Source organism: Gymnogyps californianus, chromosome 25, assembly GCF_018139145.2.
Source record: "Gymnogyps californianus isolate 813 chromosome 25, ASM1813914v2, whole genome shotgun sequence".
Lineage (NCBI taxonomy): Eukaryota > Metazoa > Chordata > Aves > Accipitriformes > Cathartidae > Gymnogyps > Gymnogyps californianus.
Window position 1 is genome coordinate 2,179,353 of NC_059495.1, and position 16,287 is coordinate 2,195,639.

The window sequence follows — 16,287 nt, forward strand, 5'->3', positions numbered from 1 at the left end:
TGTAACATCTAAATGAAGTAATGCAGAGTAACAGTATGAACAGTAACATAACAGTAGGAACTAGTATTTGAACTTGATTTTAGGAAAAAAAACCCCTATCTGCAGCGAAAACATTTTAAGTAACCCCAAAGTAGTAAAAACTATTCAGAAGCACACACACACAATTTCTGTAAATTCTTTATTGTATGGATTAAGAAGAAAGTATTCCCTTTTCTACATCAACTCTCAGGGTCCACTGAGTTACAGGGTGTGCCTTACATACAGCTCAGTTGTGATGTCAGAAACAACAGCTGAATTTTCCACAAGTCAAGTTTGTTTTACAAAATAGGAAACCAAACAACAATTATTTTAGAAAAACACTCATTAAAGCTGCCATTACAAGCAAAGTTACCTTCAGCTATGTAAGTCTGTCACTGATGTAATTAATTCCTCCCAATTTACAGTGCAGCTTAAATCAACTCACTCTTACCTGGACATTATCCACTTTAGATCTACTTTTTCTTTTCTAACATTTTTACTGCTGTTGGATATTTATTTCTAAAAGACTAGTTCTGAACTCGCTGCAGTATGTACATACTATGGACCCTTAGTTTTTCATTTGTTTCGCACTAAACGTGTTGGTAAAAATATGATGAAGCAGAGGCAGCAGTGAACAATTGTGTTTGTCCGGGACTCGGTTGCATCTTAGAGGCTCCACAGCATGGCAACAGCCTTGCAGATACCAACATCATAATAATTAAAGTAGCAGAGGCCAGCGAAGGTAACAGCCGATAGTATGTACAGACCTGTATTGGCCAGTTTAATGGGTATATCTCCATGGACGTAGTCAGTTATAACCTGTCCAAGACCCCTGCAGAATAAGAGGGAGAAAAAGGCTGAAATCAGGAAAGAGCATTCCTCACTGAAATCCACCCAGTTTATGTGAGCATTCTACTAAGATGGCTCAAACACATCTTTTTCACCCGCTATCATCAACCTTTCCTAAAGAATGCCCAGTTCCCGCTCAAAAAGAAGATGCATCTATTTAAAAAAAACCAAAACAAAACAATATCCCACATATTCTATTAAAAAAAAATACATATTGGCTCAGAGTTTTCTTAATAGTACTGAGGAAACAAGGTGTTGAGCACAGCTCTTTCAGACAATAGAAGCTGTAGAATCTGCCTCCAAGAAACAGTGGGCAGCTTATCTGACTTCCAAGGACTGAAGAAAAGAAACCAAAGGAAATATCCTTCTTGCTTGAACAGCACGGCGTGGCTCTGGGATCAGTCATTGTCACAAATGCACAGAAGACTCCAGGATGTATATTTGGATTAGAAAATAGTGGTGACTAAAAAATTAGCATACTCTGGGCTTTTTCTACATCTGTCAGACTGGAAGTGAACTCTTGTCCAGATTTAAACTATCCAGCAACAGGAAGACAGAGGATGCTATTAAACTAAGGGGGTAGTTCTCTTCTCAAAAGTACAATTATATTTCCTTTCTGCAACAACAGATGTCAACTTGGTAAAAGAGAGAACCGTATTTAATGCAACAATTTTCTTCCGAGGATTTTGCCTTGGTCTAGCCTAAAGCTGAAGGACTTGTGTCCCACAAATTAAGACACACTAGTGACCTAGCAAGGTTCAAAGTCCTGCAGCAGATGCCACTGCAAGTGAACACTGAGCTCACTTTCACTTAGATGGGGTTCTAATACCATAAAGATGTCAAAAGCGAGAAAAGGTGTGCAAGAAACCCCTGGATACACAGAAGAGAAGGCAAAAATAGAAGCAGTCTGAAAGGCAAATACCCTCAAACTATTGCAGCTATTTTTCACAACTGGACAGGGGAATAAGGTCAGGAGTGCAAGCAGCACTTACCCACACTTCGAGCCTTCCAACGTGCAGATAAATAAGGCATACTCAACCTGGGATTCAAAGGCTGCCTTTCAACTGTAGTGTTGATAAGGGATTTTCATAAGATCTTTTCTTTGCATGGCACAGTAAGACTGAGCCATGCTAAGACTTCTCAGAAAAACTGGTATGTGACTTTACAGCACACTAATTGGTTCACACAAAGGCCTCATGGGAAAAGACCAGTGGCCCTGAGAACAAGGAAGGGAATTAGTGAGAAATAGCTGATGTGTGGTAGACACACAATCTAGTTCACAACACAGCAGCTTCACTGGGCAGCAAAATCCTTATTACATGCCAGCAAAACCAGTACAAGATAAACATGGCTTCAGGTATCTTGAGTAAGTCTATTGATAAGTTAGTGTTTGGACTCATAGCCCCCTAAATATCTGAAGCACTATTTCCAACATATTTTAGGACAAGATTTCCTAAGGAAAAACATAGCAAAAGGTGAAAGAAAACCCCTCAAAAATATACTCGATACTCTGCAGTTTCTGATCAGCTACTAGAGGGATTACCTGATCTGTTATGGCAATCAACGTTTATGGTACGCAAACGATCTTTCTTCTTTTAAAGATATTCTAGCACTGAATACCTATTAAAGTACAAGAGGAGAATTTTCCTACGTAGGAACACCTTTAGTTTTTAAGACAATGTTTTGCAAGAGTTTAATACTGGAAAAACTTTCCAGCTTAAAAAGAGAACAAAAAGCCCACACAAGTGGGGCAGGAATTCACTCTGATGAAAGTTGTCAGCAGAGCTGCACACAAGCAGCAAGGCATTTTTCTCATGGGGGAAGTCCCCACACTGTTTATGGAAAAGGAATTTCTAGTATGAACAATCCTGACACATTTGTCAACAAGAGACATTCACTAAACAATCAAATGTGCGTGCATGGACACAAAATGTCATCCAGAGAACCCATTTCAACACATCAACCTGCAACAACCCGTTCCATTGCCTGGAATTTCCCCACATGGTCACATCCAGTATGGCACCAACACGCACACACCAAACAAGTGAAGAAATGCTCCAAAGGCAGGCAAGCTTAGCTTTATGTATTTTATATTTTAAAGAGCTCTGCCAAATATGTTCAAGGATAGCCACATTTCAGATTAATTCCGTACTAGATTTGAGGGCTTTGGGAAGAAGCTCCCAGTCACAGTGAGGAAAGTGCAAGAATCCCTGGTACAACTTCACAAGGGCAAAACTGAGATTTAAGAAAACCTGGCATCCCAAAGTACCATGAAGCTGCTTATCTGCTTTATCCCTGTGACAAGGAACTGCAGACCAGTATCAGCTCCAGAACGTAAACGCTGCCAGTTAGGCCAACCACGCAGCTGGATCCACTCCTAACTAGACTCGTCTAGCCTACTCACATTAAAGATCACAGCAGAACTACACTTATGAAGAAGAGCATGAGCAAGCATCCATTTCCCAGGAATCAAGAAAATAATGATCAAGATCTCAGCTTCTTTAGTGGAATATTTGCTATTAACTCTATTGTGCAGAATCTCATCGCCATTGAGATGTACAAAGCGAGCCCACAGCACAGAACGTTAGAACAACTTGTTTTATACAGATCTGTCCTGTTTCTGTTCCCTCTGTTGAGACAACATTGATTCTTCTACAAGATAAAAATGTCCAAGATTCTACACAGCCGGGGCAAGGAAGTCCTCCTAAGATAAGATACTGTGTAGAAGAACACTAGAGAATGTTTATGGATTCCTTAATAGTAATATGTATCCTGCCTTCTGACTGAGAGAACAGTGTGACAAAGAAAGACGAAGGTACAACTAGTCTTGTCAAAGATGACGACTGTGCCAGAACTTGGAGAGTAAGGCCTTTGTTTGCATCTCTTTCCAGGTGTTTTATACTAGATCAGGAAATAAGTCAGTAGACTTACTGCCATATACAGATTTAAGACCTAAGGCTTGGAGCCATCCTGACTATCAGACTTTACTCTTAATTCTGAGGGACCTGTTGTGCTTACCAGTGGCCATGGAGAGTGAGGGCTGCAGCCAGTGAATAGTCCATGACTGGTCCAGGATACAGGTAGGCTGCAGGAAGGAGACCCAGCAAGAGGACACTGACAGCTCGCTCACCTGTCCAGTGCAAAGACGCAGCCTTGGAACTGCCTGTAAGGAGAAGTATTTTTCAGTGCAAAGTTCCTGTTCGAAGTGCTGTAACCTTAAAAACAGATACCTCATCCTGATGAGCACCACACCATTACACGTTTTCTCCGACCTGATTACTAAGCTTTCATCCAAGCAAAACCGAGATGCCTTTGAATTACTGCTATAGAATATATATCTATTTTACAATGTCTAAAAGGTTAATTTTAAATACTCCTTTCTTTGCTGCTGCTAAGAGAGAGAAGCTTCTTTTACTGCAAAAGAATAGAAGCTCAACTGGTAAAGTCAAACCAAACACCAGTCCTACTTTCACAACCTGCGGTTCAGGACTAAGGTCCAAGTCAACCATCACAGGAAAAAAGTGTCTCCGAAGGCAAAGCCTTTTTGTCTAGTGAATTTCCTGACTGTTACATCCTATTTACTACTCCCACCTTTTGAGAAATGGCTTTGAGATCCGGATGGACACAACTACAAGTTCCAGTGAATGGCACATCATGATAACTCTGTGCACAGTTCTGCTCAGGAACCAATATTGCTATCTTTAACTGTAAATAGGAGATTAAACTTCTGGGACCATCACAGTGATATATGGCCTAGAAGTAGCCTGAAGGCCAAAGGATTTCAGTCCTCCAGTCAGTATCAGCTCAGCTGGGTACAATTTGAACCACATAACAGATGACTCTAGAAACAGAAATACCAGTTAGGGAGCTCTGTAACCAACTCTTACTTTTTAGAAGCATGCAAATACTATTAGGGAGGAAAAAAACCCAAAAAACATCTAGAAGGTTCTGGAGCAAACCAAAACCCTAACATCACAAGCAATACTTTGAACCAGAATGTCAGCATCAGCCCAGGCTAAAAACATCAACAATTGACTATGTGAAATTACCTTTATAATACAACACTCCCAAAGTGCTCACCTAACACACAAATATTATCCATCTATCTAAACCAAAATGCAAATGTTTTTCTTCGTTTTTGCAAGGAGAAAGAAATTTAGAAAAGTGACAAGATAAGGAAAGCAAATGACCTGAAGGAAAACATGAAAGGGACCTAGGCTGTGGACTAATACGCTGTCCCTCCACAGCCAAGAACGCTTCACAGCACATGCGTGAAGTCTGTTGTTAATATGAAGTCCAGAACAGAAAGGAAGGAAACGGCTCAACTGTGTTTAAGTCAAGTTCTTTTACAAGCGTTTCTTCATCCTTTCCACTTCTAAGGTGCATTGTAATGGCTACAAAACATCCTTAACCTCCAGTCACAACATTTCCCATATTTAATTGCACAACTGACAGACCAGAGCTTGGTTTTGCCATGGCTATCTTTCATCACCTCTGTGTAGTCTTACCGCATGGAGAGAGGAAAAAACAATCTAAGAAATACTCTCTCCCTGCAGATCAGACTTTTCAGATTAAGCTCAGTGAATCAGAAGCTCTATTGTTAAAGAAACAAGTCACAATTACAGTGTTTTCATATTATTACTACTACTGAACCAGAAAAAATGTTAAACCTTCCTTCTGATTTCTTTTAAAATCCTTCAATCTTTTTTCCACGCTTGAAAAAACTACCACCTTTGTTAATAAGCAGAGATTTACTTTTTTAACATTCCGTTAATATCTGCTATTTAAAGACTTGCAGCGTTCACACGCTTGATACTGACATTGCAAATGTCAGTTTCAAATTCAAGCAGTGTAAAGTCACATATACCTTGTTTTAAATCAGACCTGGGCAGAGTGCAAATCAACAGCCATGCTATCAACTGAAAACACTACTGTCAAAGGTGACGGTAACGCATTCTGGTAATACCAGTAACCCTATCTCACCCAAAAAAAGCCCAAGAAAAACTACTGTGCCATAAATCAATTTCTTCTGCCCTTGGTTACCCACACCTGCCATTTAAAATCTCCTACCTGGCTCAAAAAGTCGGCAACCCTGACCAGACGCGGGTGTAACGGGCAAATGAAGAACACACCCTTTGGCTGGACTGGAGACATCGTTTCGAGGACAGGGCAATAACGGCTCAGCGCCGGCTGACAAACCTGGTGCCCGGTGCCGGCCACAGGGAAGACGAGACCCCCCCGCGCACCCCCGCACAGGGCAGGAGCTGCCCCGTGGCGCGGGACGTACCGTGGCCCTGCTGGGGGGCACTGTGGCTTTGCCGGGCCGGAGCGCTCCGATCGGCGACGGCCGCCAGGACGGCGGGGCGGCGGCGAAGCGTCCTCCCGAGGAGAGCTGCGGAGAGAACGGGGACGAGGCGTCAGGGCAGGGCAGGGCGCCGGGGCCGGCAGAGGCGCCGGGGCCGGCGGGCACTCACCCATCTGGGCGCCGCGGGGCCGCGCCAGCCCCGCCCGCAGCAGCACCAGCGCCGCCATCGCCCCAGCCAGCCCAAGGGCACCGCGCACCGGAGCTGGAAGTCGCTGCCGCCGCGGCCCTTCCGCTTCCGGGCTGGGGGGCGGCGGCAACAGCGGGGCGGCCCCGCCAGCTCTGCGGCGGGGGGCGGGGGGGGGAAACCGCGGCCGTTCCCGGAGCCGCCGCCGGCCGGAGGCCGAGACGAGTCGCGCCTGCGACCTGCGGGCCCAGCCCAAGCCAGCGGTGGCTGCGCAAAAGCTTCTCAGGACAGCGGGAGCGCTCCTTCGGAGATGCTTGGTCGTATCTTAAAATCCACAACGGCCATAGCGGATCCAGGCGCTCCTCACCTGCACGTTTGCTAATGAAAAATCGTTGTACGATGGAACCTATACAAAATAAACACCTTCTTGAACATTTCCTATGATGTACATAAAGCAGTTGCACTGTTATTGCATGACTGACCAGCAGAGAAGTGGCTGCGATAAAAGAGCGAGCAGCTGAAAGCAAGCTGTCTGCCGTACCACCTTCTCCAAGTCTTCAGCGTTAGCCAGCACACAAGGGCATGCAGAGAATGTCTTTTCACTTGAAGTGAAAAGAGGGACAGTAAGCAGGACCTGGAATGAGGACGTAGGGGCGCTGACACTGTTTTGTACTTGTTCAGGTGTAGACTAAAGCTGGAGCTGTGCTCGGTCACTGACACACAACAATCGCATCAGCGCAGTACATTTCCCCGATGGCTACTATTCACTCCAGCCTCCCTTACTTCATCTCCTCTAAGCCCTCCACAGCCACCTGGTCTGATCAGGCAGAAGCACATGGAGAACACAAGGACCACCTAGACTCCTCAGGCCTGTGCTCTGTCCCCGGGCTTTACTCCAAAACAATGACAAAAGCATCGAACATGTCTGGATTTATTTATTTTGTTAAAAGGCTTGGCTGTTCAACTGCAGGGAGAACGGCCCAGTACCAATTCCTCCAGTAATACATTGGGCAGACCAGAGACAGAACACAACACCCACCAAGGCTTCTCTGTCAGCACAAATGGTTTCAGCATCCCCCTAGAGAGAATGAAGGAAAGGCAGGCACAATGGCCAGCCCATGCCAGGATTTGGAGAGAAGTCTAAAACAAGCAAATGCACTGGTGTCTTTTCTTCATCATTATGGAAGGAGTCACCGCACCTTCAGCTGGAATGAGAGCATTCCCTCCTGCTCCCTTCTGTGTCCAGCTGACCGTGTGCATGCCGCCACACAGGTCTGCTTTTGTTGGAGGATGGGAAGACAAAGCTACCGTAGGGTTAAATCCAGTGACATTTCCTCTGTTATCAGACCTTTTGTCTCTCCCCTCTCCTATTTCAAGTCTTGGTCATTGATTTGGTAACCCAAAAAAGCAATCTGTTAAAACTTAATTTTTAAAAAAAATAAAAAAAGGTGCAAACATGCCTGCTTTCCCCCTGCAGATAGCCTATAACATTTTCGTGCATCAGAGGTCAATCTGGTCACAGAAAAAGAATCTGAAGTTGGCAGGACTAGCCAACCTGTGAGACTGGCAACTGCTCCCCTGGTTTTCTGAACGTCAAGTCAATGAAAAGCAAGGGGACACCTACTGCAGCCTGCCCAGACTCCCACAGTTTCTCCCCTGTGGGCTGGCAGGATGTATATAAACCACAGTGTTGAAACAAGTTGTACCACGGGGCAGTGCTGAAAGATAAATACCTGCCTCTGTCCTCTACCTTATTGTTTGAGCTGCAGCCTAGACTCATCAGTCCTCATCTGAGCTATCCTCTGATTTTTCATCAGCAGCCACTTTCCAGTTCTTCCTCTTGCTCCTCTTCTCTGGTACTTCGGTGTGCCTCTCTGACACAGAATTGTGACGTCTCTTTCTCTTTTTTGGGGGCCGTTTCTCTTTTTTCTCCCCAGATTCACTGTCCTCAGAGCTGCTGGTGGTTGAGCTGCTTGCATGAGAAAAGTCACTTTCCTGCCCAGAAGAGGAGGGAGGTTCCCTGGCAGGCACTTTCCTGGTCTTTTTCTTGCGCTTGTGTTTCCCTTTCCGGGTGCTTGAAGTCTCCTCTTCTGAGCACTCGCTCTCCTGGGAAGAATCTGATGATGTTCTCCCCTGCTCCTTTTTCTTTTTCTTTCGCTTTTTGTGTGATCGCTTTTTTTGCTTCTTCTTGTGTGATTTCTTTGTTTTTTTCCGTTTGTGTGACTCACGGGCAGTTTGCTTTCCCAGATGAGATTTCTTCTTCCCATTGATAGCATTTTGTTCATCTCCTTCTTGCTGGTCACTGTAAAAAGAGCAAAGGATGACCAAAAGGAAGCAGACAGGCAGGCACACGGCAGTTGAGTCTTTTCTGTCTCAGTTTTAAGCAAGCCCATCAATTCATTTGGCTAGAGCAGGGAAGCAGATGCTTTGACAGACGTGGAAGCTGCATTTTTGTTTCAAGTACTTATTAACAGCTTGGGTCCACACCTTACTAATACCCCTGTTTAAGGTATTTGAGTCAGAACCAGGGAGAATGTGTACTGAAAGCCACCGAGTGATGAAAACTCATTTATAGCAGGTTACTTCAAATCTGTAAGCCTGACAAATATTGTACTTGATGATTCTGTTAGGTGTCACTTAAAAATATTTAATTCTGTCTAAGATCTTATTTTACAGTTAAGTCTCCACTCTGCAGGATACTGCAAGAATTTATATTCTCCAAATAAGGATAAACACAGAAAATACAGGTACGCTATAGTGGAAAGGAGAACCTGGAGCTGATATTTGAGAGGGTGCATACTGAGCTGATTTGGATTCAGCCTACTACTCTGGCTCTCTGTTGGCCCAGACAGACCTTCCAGATTCATAGCATTTCAGTAACTCAAGCTAAAGCTGAATGTCTAATTACTATAAAAGATGCAATCCTCTCCTAAGACTCAGACAAGGCGGAACGACATTAATGGACTAGATTTTTTTCAGTGCGTGTCTATAACTAAACAGTGCTGCTTTACATTCAAGGCTGATCTACATTCAAAACTTAAAACTCACTTTGTAAAATTCCCTGCATAACCTGACAGAAGTAAGATTCTTGATACATTAGTAAGCCTGCTTGCCTTACCTATCCGTATCAAATTCTTCAGGGTACAACTCTCTATAGCCACTGTGACCCCATCTGTAAGAAAGCAGAACCACCTATTAGAAACAGACAAAGTGTTTAAGGAAAAAATGTAATTCTGAAAAGACAGAGCCACAGAATGAACATGAGTTTAGACAGCAAAGAAGAAGGGCTATCAGAACCTTCCCAACAAAGAAGGAAGGAAATATGACTGATTTGGTTGGTACTATTCAAACACACCTTATGTTCTCAGTCTCTTTTCCATTTCTAATTAGGGAAAACTACAACTCAAATCTCTTTAAAATAACCCTGGAGAGCGCTAACTTGCATTTCTCGAGATTTTTTAAGTTCCTTGGGCAAAGTAATACATACTAAGCTTAGTTGCTAAGCTTAGGGCTGAGCTTTTGCTGCTTACTGTGACTTAGGAACTCTACAGATGAACTCAAATTAGGTATTCTGTGACACTGCAAAAGTTCGTGCATTTTACTTATTCATTCTCAAAATGAGATCAAGCATTATTTTATAGGAGTACATACTGAAAAGAGAGATGTACTAACTTTTTGGTAGAGGACTCCAAAAAGGTGTTTTAATATACAGTTACAACCACAGACCTGTCTGGCATGTTGGCTTCACATTCATACAGCTTTTTATTCCAGGATCGGGCCCTAAGGAGATCATCTTCGACTAGGTCAAGAAATTGTGAGTTCTTTGTTTTCCAGTCAGCCCTGTGACCCTCCTCATCAAAGCCATCACTGCGCATCCGACTGCTGCAGAAAGAGAACAGTTGTCCTTCAGCTGTCAGCTCTGATGGAGAAACTTTCTGAGCAAGGGGTTAGCCCAGTGAGAGGAGCAAAAATCCAGCAAGTCTTGGACGTCCATCTATGCAAGAAGACTTGCAAAATGATATGCTATTATTTTGACAGACAGTCACCATTAACAGCTCTCCCAAAACCAGTTCAGTAGCTAATGCTGGTTTTCAAAACTTAATATGGCCTCTGTGCACAGCAAAATTCTTGACAGAGATGCTCACAATGCAAAATTAGAGGAAGGCGTTATCTTGCCTATCACAACAAATGCAGTTCTCTTCCTCTAGAATACTCTGCAGGAGCAGACTAACAATATGCAGTGAGACATAGGCTAGTAAACGCAGCAAAGGGGAAACTGAAGAAGTAGAACTGACTTACTAGAATTGCAATTTGATCAGGTACCAGGACTAAGACCCCAAATCCACAGAAAGCACCAACAGTTTTGAGTGATCTCACATGCCTGTGGCTCTAGTTTTGTTTCTCACTTGAAATACCGCACTTCCTGAGCCACGCAGCAGCTGTGGACTTAGCATAAGTCTGAAAGGTGTTCTCCCCTGAGATACTAAAACCACTTCCTGCAACATTCACACTTCTGAAAAGTCTTCATGGTAGTAAGCTCTCCCCTCCAGCCCGCCCCAAACCCCAACCCTCGCCCCAAACTCAGCTTGTTTTCATGTAGCTTGCAAGATCCTCAAGCATGTCAGAATGATTTAACAGATACCGATGTGTTATAATAGTGCAGGACCCCACACTATAACAGTTTTGTTTACTGCTAACCTAAATGGCAATACATTAGACCTTCCTCACAACATTCTGACATATCACTTAAGCAATTCCTACCCACATTGCTTCAGAGAGCGTGGCCTACTTAATGTTGTGTTTTGAAGACTATACATCTAGATGAAGAGATAAAAGGTCAGACTTAAGCACAGGTCTGACCTCTTTCCAGGGACTCATTAAGGAGAAACTAAATATATATGTATTTTATGTAGTCTTCATATATTGTAAACACATAGTCATCACAGAATGCTCTTGAAGTATTGTAACGCAAAAGGGTGTAGCAACTAAGCAACTAAGTCAAGACAATTATCTCCTCCACACAACTAAAACCAACCTGGAGGTGTCCGACAGCATTCTGCTTTGCCTTTTCCAGTAAGTCTCTTCTGTCTGCTTCTCCCATTCCCTTATTTTCCACATTTCTGTCTCTTCCTGAATCTTAAAGTCACAGAAGGGAAACAAGTGTAACATTAGGGAAACTTTACAGACATGTAGCATGTAACATCAGCTCCTAGCTCAACACTCCTGCTAAGAAAATTCACAGCAAGCTTTCCTACCATACTGAAACAGATTATTATTTCTAGCTATGACTGAGGTAACCAAAAGGAGAACCTCTTGATGGTAATATCCTAACAAAGCACATAAGAGTAACGGCATCAGAAATGGAGCGTTTGCCTGATTTTGCTGTCTCAGCTGTTCTGGCCACCCTGCCTTGTCATTCATTACCATCTCAAACACACATACTGCTAGAGAATTCAGGATATAAATATAATCTGAAAGGACCAAGCCAAAACGAGAAGTTAAAACTACAGGTTGAAAAAACACAGCATGCAAATACTGAGTGGTTTGGCACAGATTTATGTTTATGGACACTGACTGTAAATGAGTGATTTTATAAACATATGAAATAAACGAGTTGGACCTGCTGAATTATGTCAGGAATTAATTAAATAGTTTGCTAAAGTTAACGGAGTTTCTTAATCTTGCACTAAAATACTGCCTGTGCACATTAACACAAAGTTCAAATTCTTTGATGCAATTAAAAGTACATACACTGCACAACAAGGAAAAAAACAAACAATCAATTAAAGGTTTGCTACTTTTAAAAAGGCAAACCGTAATTTTCACAAAAGTCCTGAAAGAATATGTTTTTCATAGGGCAAATTTTATAGGTAAATATATATACACGTACCCTCGCCAGGATGAGAACTCAAGACAAACAGGGTTAAACCGAAAGTGAGACTAACAATGTTTACGTAGCTGATTTCAACAAGCTCCTTTCCTCTCCGAAAAACGCACCTGCTCTCCCCATCGCCAGATCACAACTCGGGCATTCCGCCCGCCCCACTCCCCGCTCCGCCGGCGGCTCCGCACCACCGGGGAGGTACCAGCAGTCCCGGGCCTCGCACACACCGCACGGCAACGCCCAGGCGATGCCCAGGCCGTCTCCACTCGGACCCGTGGACAAAAGCCGCCTGCAGAAGCGGGCACGCGGCGCAGCCAGGCGGAAGAGCCGCCACAGAGAGGGAGGACAAGGGGCCACCGAGGCCGGCAGCCCCCACCGGCGCCGGCCGTACCTTGTTGTGCGCGCCCGTGTGCCGGATGACGTTCCGCAGCAGCACCTTCCCCACCGGCACTCGGGACATCCTCTCGCCCTGCACGGCCCCGCGGACGCCGGCCCCACCGGCACCGCCGGGGCCGGGCGGGGGCCGCTCACCGGGGCGTCCCCGCAGCCGCGGGCAGGAAGGGACGGGAGAGGCCGGGCCTGCTCTCGGCCCCCGACCGGAAGTGGTCCCCGCGAACTGCCTCCTCCTGGCAGCACACGCCGGGGCGCTGAGCCGCCGCAGGCCCCGAGCCGCGGCGACCACGGGGCGGAGCGGCCCGGCGGCGGCTCCGGGGACAGGCGGGCAGCGTCCAGCTCCGCGGCGGGGCCTGCGGAGGGGGACGGCGGGCGCGGGGCGAGGGTGATGGCGGGTCCGGAACGCGCGGAAGCAGGAGGAGGACGGGGAAGGCGACCGGACCCGCAGAGCACCGCCCTTCCGGTTGCCGTCGCTACGCGACGGCGGTACCCATGGCGGGCGCGGCGCTGGCGCGGGCCGCGCAGCTCTGGTCGCTGCTGGACGAGATGGCGGAGAATGAGCCCCAGGCCTACCGCCGGCTCCTGCGGCAGCAGCGCGCCGAGGCCGAGCGGTTCTGCGCCCCGCCGGAGCCTCACCTGTGCCTGCGGGCCCGTCCCGCGGTGGGTGCGCGGGGTTTGGGGCTCGGCCTCCCGCCCGGGCGCTGGGAGCGGGTACGAGGGCGACTGCGGGGCCGGAGGGGGACGGCGCGGGCGGGGCGCTCAGCCGCGGCTCGGTCTCTTGCAGGGCCTTGTCCGGGGGCCGCTGTTCATCAACGTCTGCAGCTGGAAAAACGTCCCGCCGCCCAAGGCCCCCACTGATCCCGCACCTGTCAGTGCGGGGCCGCTAGAAGAAGTATCGGGCGAAGGAGGTACGTCCCAAAAGAGTTGCGCCTCGCCCCGGATGCATTTCTTCCTGCAGTAGTGCATTGCGTGGCAATCACACGCAGATTCTCGCTGTAACAGAAGGTGGTGCTGTGCCGCGGCCAGCTCATAGCTCGGGGTGGGGGCGGCAAGGCAAGGATGCGACAGGCGTATCTCAACAGGGACTCTAAATGAGTCCTTTCTTTTTGAAAAAAACTGAAGAAACACAAAAATTGCACGCATCTCAATCCTGAAAAGTACTTATGCACTAGGAATCTCTTTAACCACATATACTCATGTTGACTTGGATCATGTTCGCATGCTTCTCCTTGAGCACAGACTGCAGGATCAGCACATGGAGAGGTGTCATCTCTAGACAAGGTTGATAGAATTAGCTCTCTGCCCAGAAGCCACAAATTCATTTCCTTTGCTTTTAAATCAAGTGATTCTAAAGAACACTGGCACATGGTACCACAGCAATAATTCTGACACATAACTTATTTTTATAGAGCTTTACAGCATTATAGATATTGCATATAACCCAGATGTTCTTCAGAGGGGAGAAGAAAACCCAGAAAAAATGGAGCACTTGATCCATTTGACGCTTAAATTTGTTGAGGAACGATGCAACCTTATTCTTTCTTATTTGTACACCATTGAATCATTCAAACTGAAAGGCAGCCTGGAAATGATGCAGCAACGTCTGAAAGGCAGGCAGATGACAACTCCGCATCTCAGTCAGATCGCAAAGAAGGGTATGTAGAGATCTGCTGTCACTTTTCTTTGAGGACCTATCAGATTCTCCAACAAATTTACTCAAGCCTTCTCTCTCTCACCCCAGTTCTTGCCATAAGCATAAACCAAATGCTTCTTTCTAAGAATTCAGAATAAGGCAGTAGTATTCATACCAGACATTTGTTTAACCCTGCCAGCCTATCTGCATTCATCTCTGGTGCTTTATAATTGAGAAACTGTAGTGACACTGGAACAGCAAATTCCCTTTTTCCTTTATCCACTAGACATGGGAACTCTGCTAGGGTTTGATCCTTTGAGGTGCTAAGTTTCTTTTGCTCTAACCTGAGTAAAAGGGGCTGCTACTGTAACTAGTGGTCTGAAAACAACATCTTTTAACCTGTTGGCAAGAAAACCAAATCATGGGCGAAGGAGAAACTGCCAGTAACAGTCTTCAGCTGAAAAATTGCTAATTACAGTTAAAACTTCTGTGATATATTTGTCAAGTGGCATAACGTTGAAGTTCTTAGTAATGGAGTGATTGTCCTGGTTTTGGCTGGGACAGTTAATTTTCTTAGTAGCTGGTACAGGGTGTTTTGGATTTAGTGTGAGAATGCTGTTGATAACACGCTGATGTTTTAGTTGTTGCTAAGTAGCGCTTACCTTAAGTTAAGGACTTTTCAGTTTCCCATGCTCTGCCAGCAAGCAGGTGTGCAAGAAGCTGGGAGGGAGCACGGCCAGGACAGCTGACCTGAACTAGCCAAAGGGGTATTCCATACCATGGAACGTCATGCCCAGTATATAAACTGGGGGGAAGTTGGCCTGGAGGGGCGTATCGCTGCTCGGTCAACGGGTAGTGAGCAACTGCATTGTGCATCACTTGTCTTTCTTGGGTTTTATTTATTGTTTTTTGTTATATTCCTTTTCATTATAATTATTATATTTTTATTATTATTAGTTAGTATTATATTTTATTTTACTTTAGTTATTAAACTGTTCTTATCTCAACCCATGAGTTTTACTTTTTTTCCAGTTCTCCCCATCCCACTGGGAGGGGGGAGGGGGGAGCGTCCGCGTGGTGCTTAGTTGCTGGCTGGGGTTAAACCACAACAGTGATATCTGTGAAAAACTTATTTTTCTTGAAAGAACTGACACTTGATCAGCTGCTACACACTATGGAAGCTGAGGACTGCAGCAATGCTCCTGTGCTGCTGAAGGAAGAAAGTGTGACACAGTCTAAAGCGCATTTGATAGAGGAAATTACCAGTACTGAAATGCCAGAGAAGCCAAGTACCCCTGTCTATGAAATGATCACCGTGAAGGATGCAAACAAGAAACCACTCAAAATTGAACTCAGAATTGAATTGCCTAAGGTTAGCTCTGTTTCTGAGTGTGATCTGAAAATTTCAAAGGTAAGACCAGAAAGAATAACCTTGTGTTTTCTGTCTAGTATCCAATTCCTAGAAATGCTCACTGCTAATTAGTTGTCAAATGGTTAAGTATTTTAATTTTCTTGGTTTAGGATGACCTAATCATTGAAGTCCCTGAAAAATACAAATTACAACTAGATCTGCCAGAATTGGTGGATGAAGAAACAACTACAGCAGTATTTAACAAAGGAAAACGGGTATTGTTTATCACAGTGCCAGTTGCCAAGCCAGATCCTTAAAGACTGCATTATGTCCAGTTCATGTTCACAGATGACAGAACAAAAGCCCAGAATGAGAATCCTAACTTTTAGATGTTGATGAGGTTTTTTTGGTTTATTGACGTTTTACTCTTCAGGGGTGAATACCTCAAATGCCTTTAGAAGATGCATGTAGAAAAGGAAGTCTGGAGGAATACTAGAACCACCAAACTTAGGAAAAAAATAAGTAAAGATTGTAAATATTCAAGGAGTACTTGAATATGTCAACAGCTGTAGTAAAGAATCATGAATGCATACACGCTTTACTACGTCATTCATTTTGCATTAAGGTACAGCAATAACAGTTGTGAAGTCTTTTTGCTAAATAAATTGAT

General features: G+C 45.1%; 3 protein-coding genes across 6 annotated transcripts; 1 reads left to right on the top strand and 2 right to left on the bottom strand.

Annotated features, from left to right (window-relative positions):
* Positions 1-161: 161 nt before the first annotated feature.
* Positions 162-6,399, bottom strand: SDHD (succinate dehydrogenase complex subunit D). The gene is made up of 4 exons (XM_050911085.1): positions 6,342-6,399; positions 6,155-6,259; positions 3,886-4,030; positions 162-850 (listed from the first exon to the last, which is right to left on the bottom strand). The coding sequence occupies exons 1-4, from the start codon at positions 6,397-6,399 to the stop codon at positions 685-687; spliced, it is 474 nt and encodes a 157-aa protein (XP_050767042.1). The 3' UTR covers positions 162-684.
* An 877-nt stretch (positions 6,400-7,276) lies between these two features.
* Positions 7,277-13,327, bottom strand: NKAPD1 (NKAP domain containing 1). 4 transcript variants are annotated; one of them, XM_050911082.1, is made up of 5 exons: positions 13,270-13,327; positions 11,392-11,492; positions 10,083-10,238; positions 9,475-9,528; positions 7,277-8,658 (listed from the first exon to the last, which is right to left on the bottom strand). In XM_050911082.1, the coding sequence occupies exons 2-5, from the start codon at positions 11,472-11,474 to the stop codon at positions 8,136-8,138; spliced, it is 816 nt and encodes a 271-aa protein (XP_050767039.1). In that variant the 5' UTR covers positions 11,475-11,492; positions 13,270-13,327; the 3' UTR covers positions 7,277-8,135. The 4 variants fall into 4 exon arrangements, with proteins under 4 accessions (XP_050767039.1, XP_050767038.1, XP_050767037.1 ...); XM_050911081.1 differs by lacking the exon at positions 13,270-13,327 and adding an exon at positions 12,632-12,733 and having other exon boundaries at positions 10,083-10,235; XM_050911080.1 differs by lacking the exon at positions 13,270-13,327 and adding an exon at positions 12,632-12,733.
* On the top strand, positions 13,126-16,287 carry PIH1D2 (PIH1 domain containing 2). Its single transcript, XM_050911079.1, has 5 exons — positions 13,126-13,344; positions 13,418-13,541; positions 14,043-14,288; positions 15,412-15,677; positions 15,788-16,287. Exons 1-5 carry the CDS (start codon positions 13,126-13,128, stop codon positions 15,932-15,934), a joined length of 1,002 nt encoding a protein of 333 aa, XP_050767036.1. The 3' UTR covers positions 15,935-16,287.

What these genes read in the sequence shown, in the direction of transcription:
- SDHD (XM_050911085.1), bottom strand. Translation starts at nt 6,399, where the DNA reads ATGGCGGCGCTGGTGCTGCTGCGGGCGGGGCTGGCGCGGCCCCGCGGC. An exon ending in GCCCCGCGGCGCCCAGATGG is followed by an intron (nt 6,260 to 6,341) that starts GTGAGTGCCCGC and finishes TTCTCTCCGCAG; the next exon opens with CTCTCCTCGGGAGGACGCTT. An exon ending in TGCCCCCCAGCAGGGCCACG is followed by an intron (nt 4,031 to 6,154) that starts GTACGTCCCGCG and finishes TTCTCCTTACAG; the next exon opens with GCAGTTCCAAGGCTGCGTCT.
- PIH1D2 (XM_050911079.1), top strand. Translation starts at nt 13,126, where the DNA reads ATGGCGGGCGCGGCGCTGGCGCGGGCCGCGCAGCTCTGGTCGCTGCTG. An exon ending in AGAAGTATCGGGCGAAGGAG is followed by an intron (nt 13,542 to 14,042) that starts GTACGTCCCAAA and finishes TTATTTTTATAG; the next exon opens with AGCTTTACAGCATTATAGAT. An exon ending in CAGTCAGATCGCAAAGAAGG is followed by an intron (nt 14,289 to 15,411) that starts GTATGTAGAGAT and finishes TTTTCTTGAAAG; the next exon opens with AACTGACACTTGATCAGCTG.
- NKAPD1 (XM_050911080.1), bottom strand. Translation starts at nt 12,700, where the DNA reads ATGTCCCGAGTGCCGGTGGGGAAGGTGCTGCTGCGGAACGTCATCCGG. An exon ending in ACACGGGCGCGCACAACAAG is followed by an intron (nt 11,493 to 12,631) that starts GTACGGCCGGCG and finishes TGTGACTTTAAG; the next exon opens with ATTCAGGAAGAGACAGAAAT. An exon ending in GAAGCCAACATGCCAGACAG is followed by an intron (nt 9,529 to 10,082) that starts GTCTGTGGTTGT and finishes GCTTTCTTACAG; the next exon opens with ATGGGGTCACAGTGGCTATA.